The sequence below is a fragment of the Betta splendens genome, chromosome 24 (genome assembly GCF_900634795.4).
Source record: "Betta splendens chromosome 24, fBetSpl5.4, whole genome shotgun sequence".
Classification (NCBI taxonomy): Eukaryota; Metazoa; Chordata; class Actinopteri; order Anabantiformes; family Osphronemidae; genus Betta; species Betta splendens.
The window spans coordinates 9,013,109-9,030,787 of NC_040901.2; the positions used below are offsets into that span (position 1 = coordinate 9,013,109).

At 43.7% G+C, this 17,679-nt stretch overlaps 2 protein-coding genes across 3 annotated transcripts; both read right to left on the reverse strand.

Annotated features, from left to right (window-relative positions):
- Positions 1–1,643: 1,643 nt before the first annotated feature.
- si:dkey-119f1.1 (Structural maintenance of chromosomes protein 6-like) lies at positions 1,644–8,693 on the reverse strand. 2 transcript variants are annotated; one of them, XM_029140850.3, is made up of 27 exons: positions 8,568–8,693; positions 8,047–8,191; positions 7,823–7,958; positions 7,643–7,748; positions 7,401–7,537; positions 7,177–7,238; positions 6,980–7,060; positions 6,775–6,876; positions 6,515–6,634; positions 6,269–6,367; positions 5,883–6,029; positions 5,628–5,716; positions 5,366–5,530; positions 5,107–5,285; positions 4,801–5,002; positions 4,415–4,529; positions 4,151–4,311; positions 3,909–4,044; positions 3,741–3,821; positions 3,481–3,651; positions 3,229–3,366; positions 3,000–3,145; positions 2,762–2,887; positions 2,517–2,622; positions 2,259–2,411; positions 2,049–2,146; positions 1,644–1,877 (listed from the first exon to the last, which is right to left on the reverse strand). In XM_029140850.3, the coding sequence occupies exons 2-27, from the start codon at positions 8,173–8,175 to the stop codon at positions 1,781–1,783; spliced, it is 3,282 nt and encodes a 1,093-aa protein (XP_028996683.1). In that variant the 5' UTR covers positions 8,176–8,191; positions 8,568–8,693; the 3' UTR covers positions 1,644–1,780. The 2 variants fall into 2 exon arrangements, with proteins under 2 accessions (XP_028996683.1, XP_028996684.1); XM_029140851.3 differs by having other exon boundaries at positions 8,047–8,188; positions 8,568–8,660.
- Positions 8,694–8,904: 211 nt separating this feature from the next.
- ak9 (adenylate kinase 9) lies at positions 8,905–17,635 on the reverse strand. The gene is made up of 37 exons (XM_029140848.2): positions 17,457–17,635; positions 17,277–17,387; positions 17,125–17,188; positions 16,980–17,032; positions 16,810–16,906; positions 16,600–16,712; positions 16,323–16,475; positions 16,137–16,247; positions 15,985–16,059; positions 15,796–15,897; positions 15,554–15,693; positions 15,166–15,482; positions 14,983–15,003; positions 14,795–14,904; positions 14,571–14,721; positions 14,380–14,476; positions 14,240–14,304; positions 14,089–14,151; positions 13,791–13,985; positions 13,542–13,678; positions 13,258–13,461; positions 12,930–13,181; positions 12,728–12,846; positions 12,372–12,591; positions 12,227–12,292; positions 11,944–12,150; positions 11,639–11,857; positions 11,310–11,526; positions 11,034–11,235; positions 10,814–10,960; positions 10,491–10,708; positions 10,219–10,415; positions 9,962–10,131; positions 9,773–9,871; positions 9,548–9,650; positions 9,320–9,434; positions 8,905–9,237 (listed from the first exon to the last, which is right to left on the reverse strand). Exons 2-37 carry the CDS (start codon positions 17,367–17,369, stop codon positions 9,029–9,031), a joined length of 5,121 nt encoding a protein of 1,706 aa, XP_028996681.1. The 5' UTR covers positions 17,370–17,387; positions 17,457–17,635; the 3' UTR covers positions 8,905–9,028.
- Positions 17,636–17,679: the final 44 nt, after the last annotated feature.

Genomic DNA, 17,679 nt, shown 5'->3' on the forward strand with positions numbered 1-17,679 from the left:
ATTTTAAATCAAAACCTTAAATATGTTAATTAGTCAGCTTTTCACTATAATAATTGTGTAGGATAATAATTTAGATGAGGCTGATTGATGACATTTAAAAATACACTTAAGTGCATATTTTACACTTACCAATGGCGGAACTATAAGAAAACAAAGAACAAAACGTTTTATTATAACAAGTCATCTGGAATAAAGTTGGCTTGATTTAATGAGTAATGTGATTCAGTGGTGGAACTGGTGATCGTGGGTGGACAGTGTGGGAGAAGAACAATCAACAGTCTGACACTCATCTACAATTTGTTTAACAGAGACTCAACTAATACTCTGTTACTGTTTGATAGAAAAGAAATCTCCCATAACTTGTGAAAAAAATTCTTAAGGTCGGAATCACGGGAAATTGGTTACAAAGTAATTTGTGCTGTACCGTAAATAGAACACTGACTTGTTAGAGGTTGAACATTAATTGGTGTTCTAGAGTTTATTTATTTCCCCTTGATTAACATCATATGCTCATTTATGCAGGAAAGTAAAGAAATAGAACAGTAAAGAAAGGAAATCATAACTTTGATAAGCATACAGACTTTAACACCATGTCAGATTGTTTCTGTCTGATGGGATGGCACATAAGCAGATTTAGAGCCCTGTAGAGTAATAATTACCTCTGCTTTGAGTGTGACTGGTTGATTGTGCTGGAACAGCAACAGAATAATTCCATATTTTATACCAATCAACTTTGAGAATCAGTTACACACAAGTGGTGATTCTTGAAGTGGTTTGATGATGACTTATGTGGAACTGAAAATAGCCAATTTACATTTTGACTTACCTGCACATCTACACAGAAAAAAAAAGTGATGAGAAATGGGGTCAATTTGAAGCTGAAGAACCACAGAACATTTGCAAGTTCCTGCTTATTGCAACTAATGTTATCTTAAATATTTGTAAGAAAATGAATACTGAACACAAACCTTCTTTACTTTTTTGTACTTGTCTTTCCTCATTTTCTTCTTCTTCTCTTTTTTTGCTTTGGCTGCCTCATCGTCCATCAAAGGCTCATACTTCTCCCCCAGTAAGGAAAAGTGGATTTCTCTCTGGCTCTTCTCACTCTGTTTGCTGCTGCCTGCTACTTGTTGGTTGTCAGCGCAGGCACATTGATCCCAGGTCTTTGAACAATCCTCACAATCCACTTGTCTTTCATATTGTGCTGCTTCTATAAGGAGAGTCTCACTTGATGATTCTGCCGAATTTCTGCCAAACAGCCTCGATGGAAAAGATTTCGGCTTCATGTCGTCTGCTTGTTTCAGCTCTGGGGCACTAAATAAAGTACCAAATCCTCGGGAAGTCAGGTATTGTCAACAGACGTTATGTGCATGAGAGAGAACGCATTCCAGTGGACCGCCTTGTGAGGAATCTGGCATGAGGCCCTTAAAGCTGCAAATCCTTCCTCTTTGCACCAATTAGTAGAGGTCGAACTTTGTGTGTGCATCTTTAGAATTTACACACTTTGTTTTAATTTACGTTCACATAAAAAGGTGAGCAGTACAATTTCTAAACCCAGTTTAGTTTAGATGTGAAATAGAAATAATTTATCCAACAAAAAAGAAAGCCTTACTGTTCCCAAGCATCAAAAGAACAACACTGCATTTGTGTTTTACCTAACTAAACATTTTTATTAAACAGTTGCCCAAAATCTTATTAAATCTTTACATGTGGCAGTTTTTGAAAGATGTGTAAAAAACAGCACACACACACACGCACACACAAAACAATTAACAAAACATTATTGGTCGTTGTTCAGACTTCTTTGTGTGCTGTTCTGGCTGCGATCAGGGTCTTTTAGCTGGAGGATGTGGATGATATCACTCTCTGGTAGAGAACTGGGGAAAACAAAGAGAAGCAACACAGATTACAATAGCATCATGTTTTTGGGTTTGAGTGGCTTGAGCTCTTTTTATCTTAAGCATACCAGTCCATCACAGCTCATTTTCTGAGGTAATATACAGATGCTAAGTCAACATGTGGGTAGTCTAACAGCTTTGTGTGTTTACCTCATGCTCTGAGGTGTGAGGAAAACAAACTGCCTGTAGCGCTGACCAGCAGCCACCTTCAGCATCATGTCCAATGATATCCTCCTGTTCACCATGTCCTATTGAACACAACAGCCAAGCTTATCTTTACAGAAGCACAGAAAGATCTCAGTTCAAGACTTTGACATTCAGTATGCATACTTAGCATCAATGCGAACTATCTCCTCTTACCATATAAACATCGAACTCATCAAGGCAGCGGAAAGGCGCCTCTGTGATGGCCCACAGAGACAGAACAAAGCAAACAGTGGAGAAGGAGCGCTCTCCTCCAGATAGCGAGCGCATGTCACTCAAGTCTGCCTTGTTTCCTTGGCCAGGCTGCACCTATAGGAAAATGTGAGTTTTGAAATGCAAATTAAACTTTATCAAAGTTAAAAAGTCATGTTAGAAAGCAGAAATGATCCGTTTCCATGGATAAAATGCTCTTACGGTGATGGACAGAGTTTCATTCTTGTGGTCAAACACCATGCTGCCACTGTAGCCTCTCTGTGAAAGCATGTTGTCAAAGTAGTATTTACAGCGCGCAGAGAGGAACCTGAGGCAAGCAGACAGACAGGGAAGTGTGAAGAATCAAGGAACAACATTTCTTGAGAAACACTGGCTTAGCCTTAAACTACTCGTCATCTCCAGGCAGGTTTTAAGGAATTTAGGAGAGGTATGTTTTCAGCACTTGCCTCCTGAGGTCAGCATAAGCCTGGAGTCTTTGGTCCATGACGCTGTCTAGACATTTGATGAAGCTGCTGAGGTTCTTAATTTGCTGGGCCATGTTCTTGTAATTCTCTCCTGCTTCCTGGAACTCCCTAAATGTGGTAGAATTAGAGGGTCATGTGTTGGCAGTAACAGGAGAACAAGCAACATCTAGGTAATGACACTTTAATTATTATTAATAGTACACAAGCTGAAGTAACACACCTCACAATCACCTCGCGGTCCCCCAGGTGTTCATTCTGGGTAGAGATCTTAACCTTGAGGCGAATCATCTCATTGTCCAAACTCTTGGCTGTCCGAAGGACTTCTAGCCGCTCTGGACTGATTATTTTAGCCTTGGTCACACGAGCCTGAAATAAAATGGAACACAAGGTGAGGCACTAAATCTAACTATCAAAGTCTCTGGAGTCAACCTTGACATTGTGTGACGTACCTCAACCTCGTCCTCCTTGCTTTTCAGTTTGGCTTCCAGCGCCTTGATATTTTGGAGATTGGCATTGCGCTTATCATCATAGTGTTTCTTGTGATGCTTGCACTTCATCACCTCCTGATCCGCTTTGCTGAGGTCCTCCTGTTGGACATTAGAATGAGAACACAACAAATAGCCACAGGCAGAGTGCCCATTAGTCTTGGACTCAATCTCAACTGTATTTTCGAAACTTAAAGTTGGTTCTGTGGACGCTACCTTGACAGCATCAGCTTCTTCAGCGATAGTGTTGATCTGCTCTTTGTGCTGCTTGTACTCCTGCTCGGCCTTGTCATAGGAGGCCTTGAGCTCAGCCATCTTATTACGCGCCTCGTCATGCTCAACGCGCTTGGACGAAATCTTAATAATAATCTCTTGAAGGTCCTCCTCCTGTGGTGAAAACGTGAGAGTGAGGAACCACAAATATTCAGTTTTACGTATTAGAACATCTTTCATTGTACTGAGATGTCTGCACAAACCAGTGGCGTGAGGTCCTCTGACTGAGGCTCGTCTACATTCTTTAGATCTGTGAGCTCCAGCTGTAGTCTTGTGGCTTTATCCTTATAAATACAAAAATGAAATAAGGAAGATTGATACACTAATCCCAAAGTGTTGAATTTGGATTTGCTAAAAAGATTTCTTGTTACCTGAGCATTTCTCTGTTCTAAGTGGGTTCTTCTCAGTAGCCCTTCGTTCTGTTTAATGTCATCATCTAACTTCTTCATCTGCTGCTTGAAGCGATTTAAATGAGCACTCTGGTTCTCAATCTCCCTCTGCAAGTGCCTGCCAGAAAAAAAGGTCAAAGGTCATCTTGCTGACACATGTTATCCAGTCCTGAAATTGTCAGAGATGCATCAATGAACCCTATTCAGTGCACATCTATACACACCTGATCTCCTCCTCTACATCACCAGATAGGAAGTTGGCCCTGTTTTGGTCTGCTGTGTAATTGCGGTTACTGAAGATCTGGTCTCCCTCCTTGGAGAACGCCTGGGTGCAGTTGTGAGGAGGTCGTCCATGCTGCATCACCCTACGAGCCTCTGTTCGATTCTACCGTCACACACAGAAAAAAAAAATGCTTTAGCTACGGCAGTAAAGCTAGTGTGATAGTATCCAAAATAATATGTATTTCCTTAGACAGAATTTTTTGTACCTTAATGATAAGGATGCTCTCTATACCCCTTTGATCAATCAGGCAGTTGGCCACAACTGGGTCATCAATTTCTAGAGCCTGAAGCACTGAGGGATAGTCAGGGTGATTCACCGCCCTGACACAAAAGGCAAAACAAAGAATAAACATAAATATATGTACATCATAGTAAACCTATGGTGGGCAGTGTGTTAATGGCTACAGTCCCACAAAAGAGCTGTTGAGTGCAACCCAACATCCTTCAGAGATTTTGATGTTTCACCTCTCATATGAAAGACTTCATAAGTTCGGACTGGGATGACTGGTTGAAGCAGCAGCCACATGTGCTAAACAAAAACTGAAACAAGCCTCACAAGCGAAGTACATGTAGATATTGTGCTTGCCATCACCTCGTTCTTGTATCATGGACACGTGTGAGGAACTGGCTGGTTATGATAGCAGGCCTGCGCCCTCCTGGAAACAGTCTGGCCATCAAACCTTGCAGCGCCTTCTCATCTTCGTAGTTGTCACATGTGAAGGCATGAAGGAGGCTTTTCAGACATACTTCTATTGCAAGGGCCATCTCTGGGTCCTTCAGGCTAATAAGGTAACCTGTAGAACAGAAATGAAAACTATTGCTGCATTTAGAGTTGTTTGATGATCTCTTGAGTCTTAGACATGCAAAAAAAAGAATACAGTGTAGAGCTAAACCATACCCAAAGGTCCTCGGGGTCTGTGCCTGAACTGCCTTTTTTTGTGAGCTTCCTCAATGGCATTAAGCAGTGCGGGGATGTGCTCTCCAAAGCGCCGCAGCCGATTAGAGCGACTGCTCTCCATAGTCTGGAGGTTTCTTTTGTTGCCATCAATGGATCTCTGGAGCACTTCCTGCTCCCTCCTGAAAACAGGAGGGGTGAATCACTGTGTTACAAGCTCTATCTTTTTGATGACGCTACTACACATAGCTCCTTTCCTCACTTCATCTTTCCTTGTTCTTCCTTAGCACGACTACAGGCATTCTGATACTGGTCAATCTGCTGGCCCAAAGTGGAAATATGGTGATTTAGGTTCTCCAGCTCATCTTTTATCTCCTCCATACGCTGTGTCCTAGCTTGACTCTCTGCTCCTGTTGCCTGACTGATGCTGGAAGAAAAAAAAACAAAACAAAAACACAAGTGATGTGAATATATATTTCAATTTAAAAAGCAGGACAAAACCTGAACACAAGATGAGTTTGTACCTCTGTCTGAGATCATTTATCCTGGAGGACAGCTGAACTTTATCCTTTTCCAAATCCCTCAGGCTGCTTTTACATCGGTGGACAGTGACCTTAAAGCACAAAAAAATCTAAGAACAGATATCTACAGGGGTGCACAAGAAGAACTAATACTAAATTAGTAATTTCAGACAGCTGGTTTTAGAGTTTGATTATGATACTTTCTGTGAGAAAGTAGATTCAAGTTAAGGGATACACACCAATATATAAGTGACTGACCTCCATGGACTTAAGAGAAGTATTACATCTTTGGGCCTCAGCTTTGAGCTCAGAGCATTTGGGCCCAAGGTTCTGGACTTTCTGGGTGATTCCCTCTAACTGTTCCTGGATTTGCTTATATTTCAGTTCAGCCGCCTCAACCTTGTTCTGCATCGTTAGACAAAAACGAGTTGGCAAGCATGTAGGTAAATGTTAAAAGGAAAGAGTAGACCAATGCATTGACATTTACAAAGCTTTGATGTAGGCTAGCAAATAGAACCTATGGTTATTTCAGACACATTACTGGTAAAACTAACACACTTGATGCTGATGTTGTCCTACAGTTCATTCTGAGAATCAGTTACTCTGCTTGTGTGAGTATAGCGAGTACCACAGAAGGACCTTACCTTCCATTCATCCACCTTCTGATCAAATTTCTCTGTTGAATGAATTTCTGACTTTAGCTGCTCTTTTATTGGTTCCAACTCCTTCTCCATCTCTATCACCTGTTACACACACGTAATTCATTTATATGATATATTAGATATTTCTAATTTTTTTTGTTTATTTTGTACTTAATATACTATAACTGCATTATTACAATTGTGTCCAGCCATAGAATAGTGTCATGGTGTGAAGATACAGTATCTTACCAAAGCCCAAGCCATCTGCTTCCGTAACTCCGTCAGTTTGTTGTCCATTTCATCAATCGATGATAGACTGTTGTAACGATCCTTTTTCTCTATGTACTTCTGCTTCAAGTCTTTTAGGCACTGTGTAACACAGACAGACATGGACATAACATTGACTAAGCCTTCCAACAATGCCAATAGACATGGTGTTGGATTAAATGAATACAATAAATGATAAATGGATAAACGAATAAAAATGTGACAACCAGGCTGATTCTTACTTCGTTGTGTTGCAATACTTTGTCCTTTGTGACGTGCTTGGTTGTTTTGATGTAGACAAAGTCCTCTTTCATCTGATCCAGCTGTGTGGCTTTCATGAAAAACTGAATTAAATAAAAAAAAATGAATGTAAAGTCTGAATTCATAAGAACAATGTTATATTATACTAGTTATAATAGTTCTATGCAGAATAATTACTCAACAAACCTTATACTTGTCTCCCTCTCCTTTGGAGTGCAAGAAGTGCTTACTCATTTCTTGTGTGAGAACTGACACAGGATTGTTGACCTTGGGAAAAACACGAAATAAGATAAGAGTCCCTCTAGCCAACACAGGTTAATTTCATTCAGTTATTTGTTCACAATTCAACATATTGTTCTGTACAGTACTGGCATGGTTTATACCTGAATATTAAAATTGTCCAATATGGCTAGGAGCTCCTCCTTTTTGGAAGAAATAATGTGACCTACAAAAAGGGAAATGCTCAGCGAAATATTTGTCTAACAAATATTGTATTGTATCCATGGAAACTATGTTTTCATTAATTACCAGAGGAGGATGAAAATGCTTAATGCTATATTTCAATATTACATTGTTAATAAGAAATCCAACAACTCATGGTCTTTACCTGACTTGCTTTTCAGTTTATAGGTTCTCAACCCGTCACGGGTTATTTTGAGGTCTATAGTGATGGTTGAACCATATGTCTCAGGTTTGTAAGCATCCCTTCCTTTGTTACGCAGAGAGATCGATACATCAGCTGAGCTGAGGAAAGAAAGCAACAGACATGGCATTAAGTTGTAGTTTAGTCTAAAATGACTTCAGGGGGAGTTTTTACAACCAGTCTCAGCTATATCACAAGCGGTCTACCTCTCTCCTTCCTTTACAAAACCCTTGAGGGAGGATCCTCTGTTTGTTGCTTGTGCATTACCGCCTAAGGCAACTATGAGGGCAGTCAGGACAGCACTCTTCCCACCTGTAACACATAAAGACACAACACATTACAAGGGAATGATTGCAGGTAGACAGACAAACAAATCACCAACTCACTTCCATTGTTGCCGACAACAAAGTTGACATTGGGACCAAAAGTAAACGGGCCAAGGAGGGAGTGGCACATGAAGTTCTTCAGCGTGATGCTCTCCACAATCCCAACATCACTCACTACGTCGCCAGCATATGGAACCTAAACACAACACCAGCTGATTGATACGTGTAGTACAAAAGTGACATAGTTTCTCTGGCAGTTTCCAAAACGTACAGTAAAACCATACCAGATTATTAAGCAGAGCTCCGGTGTGGTCATCGTTGTCACTAGCTTCATTTTCCCCGTCTTCGTCTACTCCAGGCTTGGCCCGTTTGTCTGGGTTTTCGCTGACGGAACTGCTTTTTCGTTTGGACATCCTGGACAACGCGCTTCTGGAGAAAAAGGAAAGTGAAAGGAAACGCGCCACAGATGCTAGCGTTGTGTTCAACTTCAAGTAGAGGCTCCGATTCTCCGACCTACACAACACTGTAATATCGGGTTGCTTTGTTATATTGTGCAATGTCGCTTTTTCTAAATGTGATAAACTGATTCACGAGGCATTCACTGGCAACCACATTAACGTATAAACATCATCTCAAAAGCCACATTACAGAGCTAGCTTAGCTGGCTAACTAACGCTAGCGTCAGACAAGTCAGCTATCACCTACTGTTCCTATCCGGAGTGTAGTTACTGTAAGTGGCCTCATGTTGTTACTGTATAACAACATTCGATGGCTGACTTGTCAGCTTCGTGAAGTGCCTGCTTACCCAGATCACACCGGCCGTGCATAACACAGCTAGAGATGCGAAAGCCCACCAAACTTATCGAATTCGCGCTCAGCGGCCCCTTCAAATCTCGCGAGAACACGTCGCATCGCTCTAACTATACTAACTATGGAAGTGGTCAAATTCTCAATTAAGTGGGTTTTGGTAATGTTCTTAAGTTGGCTCAAAATGCAAAGATATGTCTTGATTTTCCCAATGAAGACATTAAATGCTGGCATAAACGTGTTTCATCCATAATTTGAATGATTGTTATGATTAGTGTTAATTTCATTTTCCTGTGTAACTCGTGGAAAACAATATGCACTGTCTGTATGATCGAGCTGCAAAGAAAGTTAAACATTCACGACAAATACTTTATTAGATATCGCAGCGCAATAAAGTATTTAAATGTGGTCGTTATCACACAGGCCATCAGTCATGAAAGCATAGAAAACAATGACAGGTTACAGCAAACCAATGGCTCCAGGCACATCTCCCAAAGCCAGGAACCTGTTTAGCTTGAACTCGAAGTCAATGGGACGTGCACTTGGTGGCTTGTAGTTCCCTCTCATTGTTGAGCTGAGATAAGTGATGAGTGCACAGTTCTCTTCAAACAAGGCCAGCTTCTTTTTGTACTTCTGGCGAGAGAAGTCTGAGCTTTTGTGGTTAAAAGCTGGAAGAATAGATTTCATTCATGATTTAGAAAGACACATATGATGTTTTTAACCTTGCGCCTGTTTAACCTTGTTTTTTACCTTTCAGGTAGAAGGCCACATAGAGGAGTGTTGATCGTTCTATACTGAGGAAAGGGTACTTTGGTTTGAGACACCCAACAGCTGTCATGGCTTTAATGACGGAGACTGCAACACCCTAAAAATAAAGGCTTAACTCAGAGCAGTGCAGATACAGTACAGTACGAAGACGTAAAACAACTTAACTCATTGGCATAACAACTTTTCACCTGCATTTTGACAGTGTCTCACCTGTTCCAGGTAGCCCAACGTTGGAAGGGATGAGAGCAGCACAGGCTCACAAAGAGGAGGAACCTTTCTGGGCAGCTTCTGGTCCCAGTAGGTTTCAGGAACCCTTTCAGGAATAGATGAGGCTTTATCAGAGTAATAGCACAACTGAACAACTGCTAGGTGAAGAATTTAAACTGATGTGGCAAACATGTCTGAAATATACAGATAGGTGCTGTAGATCCACACCTCAAAAACTTGTCCTGTTTCTGCTTTGTCTCACATACGTAGATCCGTTCTCTGTATTCAACAGCATATTCCATCCGTCCTCGAACCAAACATTCATACCTAAAATGTGGAATGGAAAACAAATAAATATGCTGAACAATTGGGGGAAACGAAACAGCACTCATAAAAGCAGAAGAAGGAATGGCTGACCTTTGCTTTCCATCCATGTAGGTAACGGGACAAAAGCCCTTCAGTTCAACTTGCTGCGGGAACCTGTTTTTCACCTGAATCTCAGTCAGTTTTCGTGGCAGCAGGTGGGGCTGAGGAAGAGCGTGTGGGCAGCCAGGATCCACAAATTTATCAGCATCAGCCAGAAATGTCTTTGGGTGGAAGAACAACAATAACATTTTCTAATTAATAATCTAATTTCTTGTTTCTATCTGTTTTTAATGTACAGTATATCTGACCTGTAGATGCTCTTCGCTGCACATCTTATAGTATTTCCCTCTGTACTCAGCTGCATGAGCTAAGGATGGAATGTCTGAGGAGTCCATAAGGTGCTGATGAAGAGCCAGGCAGACGGGACAATAATGACCGAACTCTCCGAGTCGAACCTGCAGCTCCTTTGGCGTGATGCACAGTCTGTTGATGCAGGCTGCTTGCTCTGCAAAATAAAATACACAATGGCACTTCATGCCCTCACAGAGTTGATCTTTCTTTGACAGTTTGCAGTACTTACTCTTTCCTATCCCCTCCAGGTAAGCGTGGATATATTTCATGCTGACGCTGACCTCCTTTAAAATGCTGTTCCACAGCCACCATTTGCACTTTAGGCCGTCGAGAAGAATCCAGTTCTGATATTGCTGCTGGAAGTGTGTCCTCACATGCTCGGCCTCCTCCTTGTAGCACGAGTTCCGAAGGTGCAGGATCTCAGAGCTGTCGTGCATCACGTGAAGCCTGCGAGGGCAGAGTGTGAAACGGGAGGGGGGGGGTTCTCAGATTTATAGTGTGAACAAACCTAGAAATTTTTGGATTCATGGTTTTGATTGACAGTTCTCTGACTTGTTGGGATTCATCTTGTCCACTAGACCCCTTTTCAGCACCTCAACTGTGTCAAGCTCCAGCTCCACTACTATCATGGGGATGATGCTCAGAGCGCCCATCATCTGTGCCTGCTTTAGTGTCATTGGAAAGCCATCGAGCACATATCTGGAACAGAGAGCGCAGCACGGTAAAGCTTGTTGGGAGTCCAGTCAAATTTCAGCCTAGCAGCCCGTCTCACCCTTTGGTGCTGCAGGTGGAGCTCATGATGGCCACCTCCAAACACCGAAGGGCCATCTCGTCAGGCAGAAGCAGGCCCTGGGCCAGATGCCCTTTGACCTGTGCGACCAGATGGGTGCGCTCACGGGTGTTAAGCACCGTACGCACCGCCCTGCCGATGGAAAGGCGCTCCAGGCCATATTTCTGAGCGAACATCTGTGCAACTGGAGCAAGTTGAAGTGAAACGCATGAAGATAAATATAAAAATATTAGACATGTAATTGACAGAAAGCCCTACTGGTGGTCTTCCCAGATTTAGGCGGGCCAATGATGGCTATTTTAACAGGGAGAGGTGGGCTCGGCCTGGGCTGCTTCAGGTACTTCAAGGGATTGAGCTGGAATGTGTTGCGATTCTCCTTGGATGCGAAAAAGTAGACGTACTGATGGAATATCAGGGGGAATGTCGTATTAAGAGGCCACTGCAGAGGCTGGATTAGGTCTGGCTCCTCATATTGCTGCAAAGGACGATAAATAAAATGGGACAACATCAAGCGCTCTCTGCTGCAGGTGCACTTTGCTCCACCGCTGGTTTGCTCCTGAGGACCGGGCCATTCAATGGCCGCCTACCTTCACAGGATCCCAGCAGCCAAACGCACCGTGGAGCTTGAAGGAGGAGGCCAGCAGCTTCCGCGCCAGGCCGCAGGGGACAGGCTGGCACCTCTGGAAGAGCGACGCCCGGTTGCTCAGCAGAGGCTGGATTTTCCGCAGCAGCTGGTAGCGAGCGATCCGCGGCTTGCGCGACGCATTGATCGACACCTTGGGGACGTCTTGCTCCGTCAGGAGGTCCTGATCACAAGGAGGCACGGGGCGGAGCATGAGGAAACCACAGCGGGCACAAAAAGGGAGAGGAGAAACGCTTGGCGGGTCACTACCGTCAGCGCTCCGAGGTTGCTCTCATCGGTCACAAAGCGGTCCCCTATCTCCATCTCCAGCCTGTCTGTCGCCGCGTCCTCCGTCTCCTCCTTCTCAACGTCTTCCTTCTCCTCTTCTAGGGAAAACTCCTGCTCCAGCATGGCCTCGATGTCACCGTCTGCGTCGTCAGCGTCCTCATCCTCTTTGGCGTCTTCTTCATCTTCATGCTCAAATAAGCAATAGAAGAAGATGGTTAATGAGCGAAGAAGAGGGAACGGCACCTTTGATTAGGAATTTGCTCACCTTGGTCTTGGTTGTAGCGTTTCTTTCTGCTAAGAGTTCAGCTTTTCTCTTAAGAATGTTTTTTTCCTGCATGAACACATTTAGCATCAGCTCTTCACAGCTAATTGTTTTCAACGTAAAACAGGAGTTCTACCCAGGCGCTCACCCTGTTCTTCCTTCGTAGATCTTGAAGGAGGTCCAGCTGTGCCTTATGGTGGCTGCGGCGCTCATGCCACTTCTGCAGGTATTTCGGCAGGAGGCGCTTGTGAACGTCCGTGACGTCCACTTCTAGGACTATGAAAACGTCAGGGAGAAGCCGCTGCTGCAACATGTAGTGCACCTCATCAGGATGGTGTGGGAAGCCCTCCAGAATAAAACCCGTGGACCTGGGGGCGATGACAAGATAGAGTGTGGGAGCACAAATACGAAGCTTCTGTCTAAAATGAGTTAAGATGATAATAAACAATATTGTTTCATTCAACTTTGAGGCAAATAGAAATGACTGTTTGAGGGTTCAGCTACATGAAGGGCTCCTGAAACCAGTATGGAGCAACATGTTTTCTCAGGATCTCTGGACTCAGGGGTTCTCCATCAGACAGGTAGGCAGTAATGGCCATTTCTTCATCACTTAGCTCCACTTCCTGTTTTAGACACGACATATTATAATTTACTCATGGCAGCATTATACACAGAAAATGCTAAATGTGACCTTGTGATCGCCCACTTTGTTCGAAGCAGCCTCTGTTTCTTCCCCGTTCCCCATGGCTTCTTGAATGAGTGCCTCCAAGTCGTCGTGCTCCTCGTCTGGGGCCTCGTCAGCATAAGGCACCCTCCTCCTTGTCCTGGCCATGATGAGCATTTGGAGCTGCTCCCTGAGCTGAATGTGGAAGAGGCCAAGCTGCTTCGCCAGCCACTCGCCGTGGGTGGTTTTGCCTGACCCGCGAGGGCCGAGCAGTAGAATACGCAGCGCAGGAGGCTTAAAATGAAAAGGAAGACACATGTTACAATGCAGATTATTATTCTAGGTTTATGTCTTTGATTTTGTCTTATACCTTGAGAGGCTCACTCTGTGCCACAAACTGTGCTGGGTTTTGAATGAAGGCGTCTCTGGCGTCCAAGCTGGAGAAATAGAAGGTCTTGTCTCGATACGTGGCTGCGACTGTGTCGGTACAGGGCCACAGGGCATTATGTGTTTTCAGGACAACGGGGCAGAAATGACAGGTATCGCCCAACACTCTCCTGGGTCTGTCGTCGCCCTGGTTACATTGAGCAGACTAAATACCTGGGGTTCGGTGACATTCCTAATGCTGGTGTATTAAAGTGCAAGTTGACTCACTTCATTCTCCTCCTCGTCTGCATCGTTCTCACCGCCGCCGTCCTCAGCTCTCTCAAGCCCTGCCAAGGCCTCAAAATCCTCTGCCTCCTCGTCCAAGTCCACAGATGACAGCTCCCAGGACACGTACTGAAACGCTTCTGAGGATTACGCACGTCAGACAGAGACAGGTTGGAATTTTATTTATCCGGTTGGACTTTCTTGGCTGCGTTCACTCTTATAACACACTGTTATAAGTGCAGTCACACTCACTCTCCATCTCACAGACAATGTCTTGAAGCAGGTCTTCAGGTGCTTTTCCTCCAATCTCCATCACTGAGTGTTTGATAGTTAGAGCCGGCTGCATTTGCTGCCATTCAGATATGAACTGATGCAGTTGCAGCCTGTAATGATTCATTTCCGGGCCGTCTGGATAACCCAGCTTCCAAACATCAGGTAAAAACACAGCTTGAGGAACAGACAAGGAAAGAGAACCGAGATTTAATGTTTGCATAACACATTATATAGAGTCTTTCACATACATTTAGTTTGTAATGACTGAAACGCTCACCTTCCTTTTCAGATGTGTTCAGATGTGCAGCGGCAGTGACATCAGGTTGCTCAGAGTTTTTCACTAAGACGAAATAATATGGTAAAATCTAGATGCTCACGGAGGGATCTGAGCGTAAACTATGGCTGTTACACAGATTTATCGTTCATACCCTCGGCCTCTTCCACAACTGTGTCCAGATTTGAGTGCGTCTCTGAATCCTCCACGTTTTGGTTACTGTGATGAATGGAAACAAGGCAGTGAACAGAAGTGCTGCACATAAACAAACCCCCTCAGATACACAGGACTTACAAGGCCTGCTTCTCCATCTCATACTGCTCCTCCTGGAGCCTCTTCCTCACTGCGTCATCCACACTCTCCCTGTTCCGCTCATACAGTCTCTTTAAAACTGTGGACACAACGCAGTGCATCACTGCAGGACGCCTGACTCAAAATGGAAAAATAAATAACTGAACAACAGTTTGGACATCTGCACCCATTACCTTGATTTCCATTACTGTCGCTGAGGCAGAAGAGGATGTCCGGTAAGGCATCCGCTTGGTTCAACGCGTCCATTTGCGAGAAGTTGATGGGAAAGTTGTCGAGCACCCAGCCAGGCCTGCCTTTCTCATCAGCGTCCGTCTTTTCAGTCTGCAACATCAACCTTGTGTTTTTACTACATTTATAAAGAAGCTCAATAGTAAAAGTTATGTTTTATATGATGTACTTTTATATGGTTCTCCAGTGCCTCTATGTACAAGCTGAGGGGACATGTGCTCTGTTGTTTGGCTTCGTCCAGGGCACTGAGCACCATGGCTTTCACCTGTGGGTGGTCCTCTGAGGAGACGAATCATTAGGATGCTGTAGTGGCTAAAGCTGCGAGAGCTTTGGTCTTAGAGTATTTTAACATCTTACCTTCTACGCCGCTGGATACATCTAATAGAGAAAGTACAAGAAGATTTATTAAATCAACACTATGAGGCGCATGTTCACACATTTCAGTAAACAATATGAACCACATGTGTGTTACAGTAATGTGATACTTTATTTAACTATACATATATCATAAATGTGACTACACCCGTGTGTAGAACCTGCCTGGGTTCTGTCTCCCAATCGACTCCATCCTGATTTTCTCAATAGCCACCTGTGTTGTCTCCACTTTGATTTGCTCAAGCCTCTCCGGTTGAAACGTGGCCAGAACGGGCTTCACCAGTTCCTCCATGTCCAGCACCACTGCGTTGTAGTGCTGAGCCAGAAGCTTGCACAGAGTACTCTTTCCTGCCTGAGGAGGCCCTATAATGGAAACCCTGCATGGCGGCCTTGGCATTGGAGGGAGCAGGTAGCGTCTGGGGTTCGTCACGAATTTCTGGTAGGCCTCTTGCGATGAAAGGAAGTAGAGTTTATCCTGGAAGCTGTAAAAGAATAGTCTCATTTTGGTATTTTTCACTTAGTCTCACCATGAACTGCAGGGATGTACACTCACCCCACACAAAATCTAGGCTGGCCCTGAATGACCCTGCCTTCCTTCAGAGCAACAGGACAGGTTTGGCCCCAGCGGCTCCTTCTCCATCTGAAGCCTGGGGCCACCACCCTGGTGGAGCACATCATTCTCACTAGTTCCTCCTGAAAATTAAAGTGAAGTCAGGATTAAAGAACATCTAGTTAAATTATTAAAACCTAAATGCACGCAACTATTTACATCATATATAACTACTAATGGCAGACCGAGTCAATGTCTTCAGGCAGTTCTTCATCGTCAGCTTGGTGAAGGAGGATGGGAATGGAGACCCGTTTTATTGCCATGGATCCGAGACGGGACATCACAGACTTGAGACACAACAATCAATTAAAACAATGTCAGGCCACAAAAAAAGATAGTTGATCATAAACATTATTGTCCTTAACACAGGTTACCAAGAGCAGCTCATCAGGTGTGTTGTTTCCATCTAGCTCCAGAAGGTACAGAGGGTTGTGTTCTGTCATGTAGTCCTGAAGGAGCATTTAAAAATGTTTATTAGCTGTGACGGTACCACAGGTGTAAGTAATCTGATATGATATCAACTTACTTCCAGGGGTCTGAGCATGGTGTCTCTGTACATGTTGATTCTGAGCAAAGCGTTGCTGGACAAATTCTCTGGCGTCCACACCGTCTGGTCAGGAAGCTCCTCTTCAGGAGGCTGCAGGCCAAATCCTGCATCGTTACTATGACAGAATGTCATGGACGCGGCCTTTTCAAAGCGTGTGAATCGTACCTGTTCCTCGTCAAGCTCCACCTCCTCATCGGCGTTCTCCCCCTTTATGTCGAGAATCTGCTCCCGATTTACCAGATCTCTGTTGAACAGCTCCCCCGTCTCTGAGCTCTGCCTCAGACCAGACAGCCTCTGGGTCAAATCCTCGTCTGCGCACTGGGGGTGGTTCACATTACATTAAAACCACAGAGTTAATTAAAAAATAAATTAATCTTTGCTAAAACTAAAATAACACACAATGCACAACTCTAAACAAATTAAGATGATAAATGATGCCAACCTTAATATTAATGATGAAATCAGGTGTTAGCCTAAAGTTTTTTATTAGCTCAATCTGCTCTCGAATCTTCAGGCATTCTTCCGACATGAACGGCAGACAGCTCAGCACGTACCCTGTATTAAATCAAATTACATGCAAGGTTGTAGGGTCACTTTAAGCGCTCTCATTGCTGTTCATGTATGCGATATGAATGCTGACAGCGTGGGTTACCGTAGTGTTCCACATCTGGGGCGTTAAGCCTGTCAAGAATAAGCTGCAGCACCATGTCCTCTGGCAGAGTCTTCCCCTCAGATAAGATCTCTAAGATCTGACACAGTCACATGTAGTCATAATGTCCATGAAGAACATGTGACATCCCATACAACATGATACAGACTCACCTCTGCGCCTTGTTTGGTTTTATTGTTTAGGTGTCTGTTGAGCAGATCTGAATCTGAGATATCGTGAAACAGACGAGAAATGTCTGAACTGATCTAAAGTCAATACATGTCATCATGCTACAAAGAATAAAAATATATACTTAACCATCAATTAAAATACACCCCCAGGTCTCTGCGACTTTTCTGGCCAAGGTGGATTTGCCCACTCCCTGTCACACAAACAGGAACACAGCTTACATGGAGCCACTGAGGTCCCGTGTGGTGAAAAGTGAGTGTTGTGTATATAACTTTCATTACCGGTCGTCCAACTATGAGGAAGCAGGTGGGTTTAGCGATCAGACTCTCCCTCTCAGCTTCGTCTTCCAGTAGGTTGTCCACATAACGATCCATGGCCGCCAACGTGATCCACTACATATAAAAGTTCCTTTATTGTCCATTAAATTTCAAAAGGTGTTTATTAAATGTAGCAACTCTTACCAATTTAAACTGTCTCCACTTTTTTGGGTTAATAGCCAATTAAAAGTATAAGCGCTAACTGCGATGACAAACTTAACGTAACTGGCGTCATAAGTTGCACTTGTTTCCATAGCAACCGACAAACTAAAGCTATTCAGCTTTCCAAACTGGAACCACTTAATTTCCGCCTGATCTTTGAGCCTTGCTGTGACATAAATGTTGTTTGTCGTAAACACCTACACAA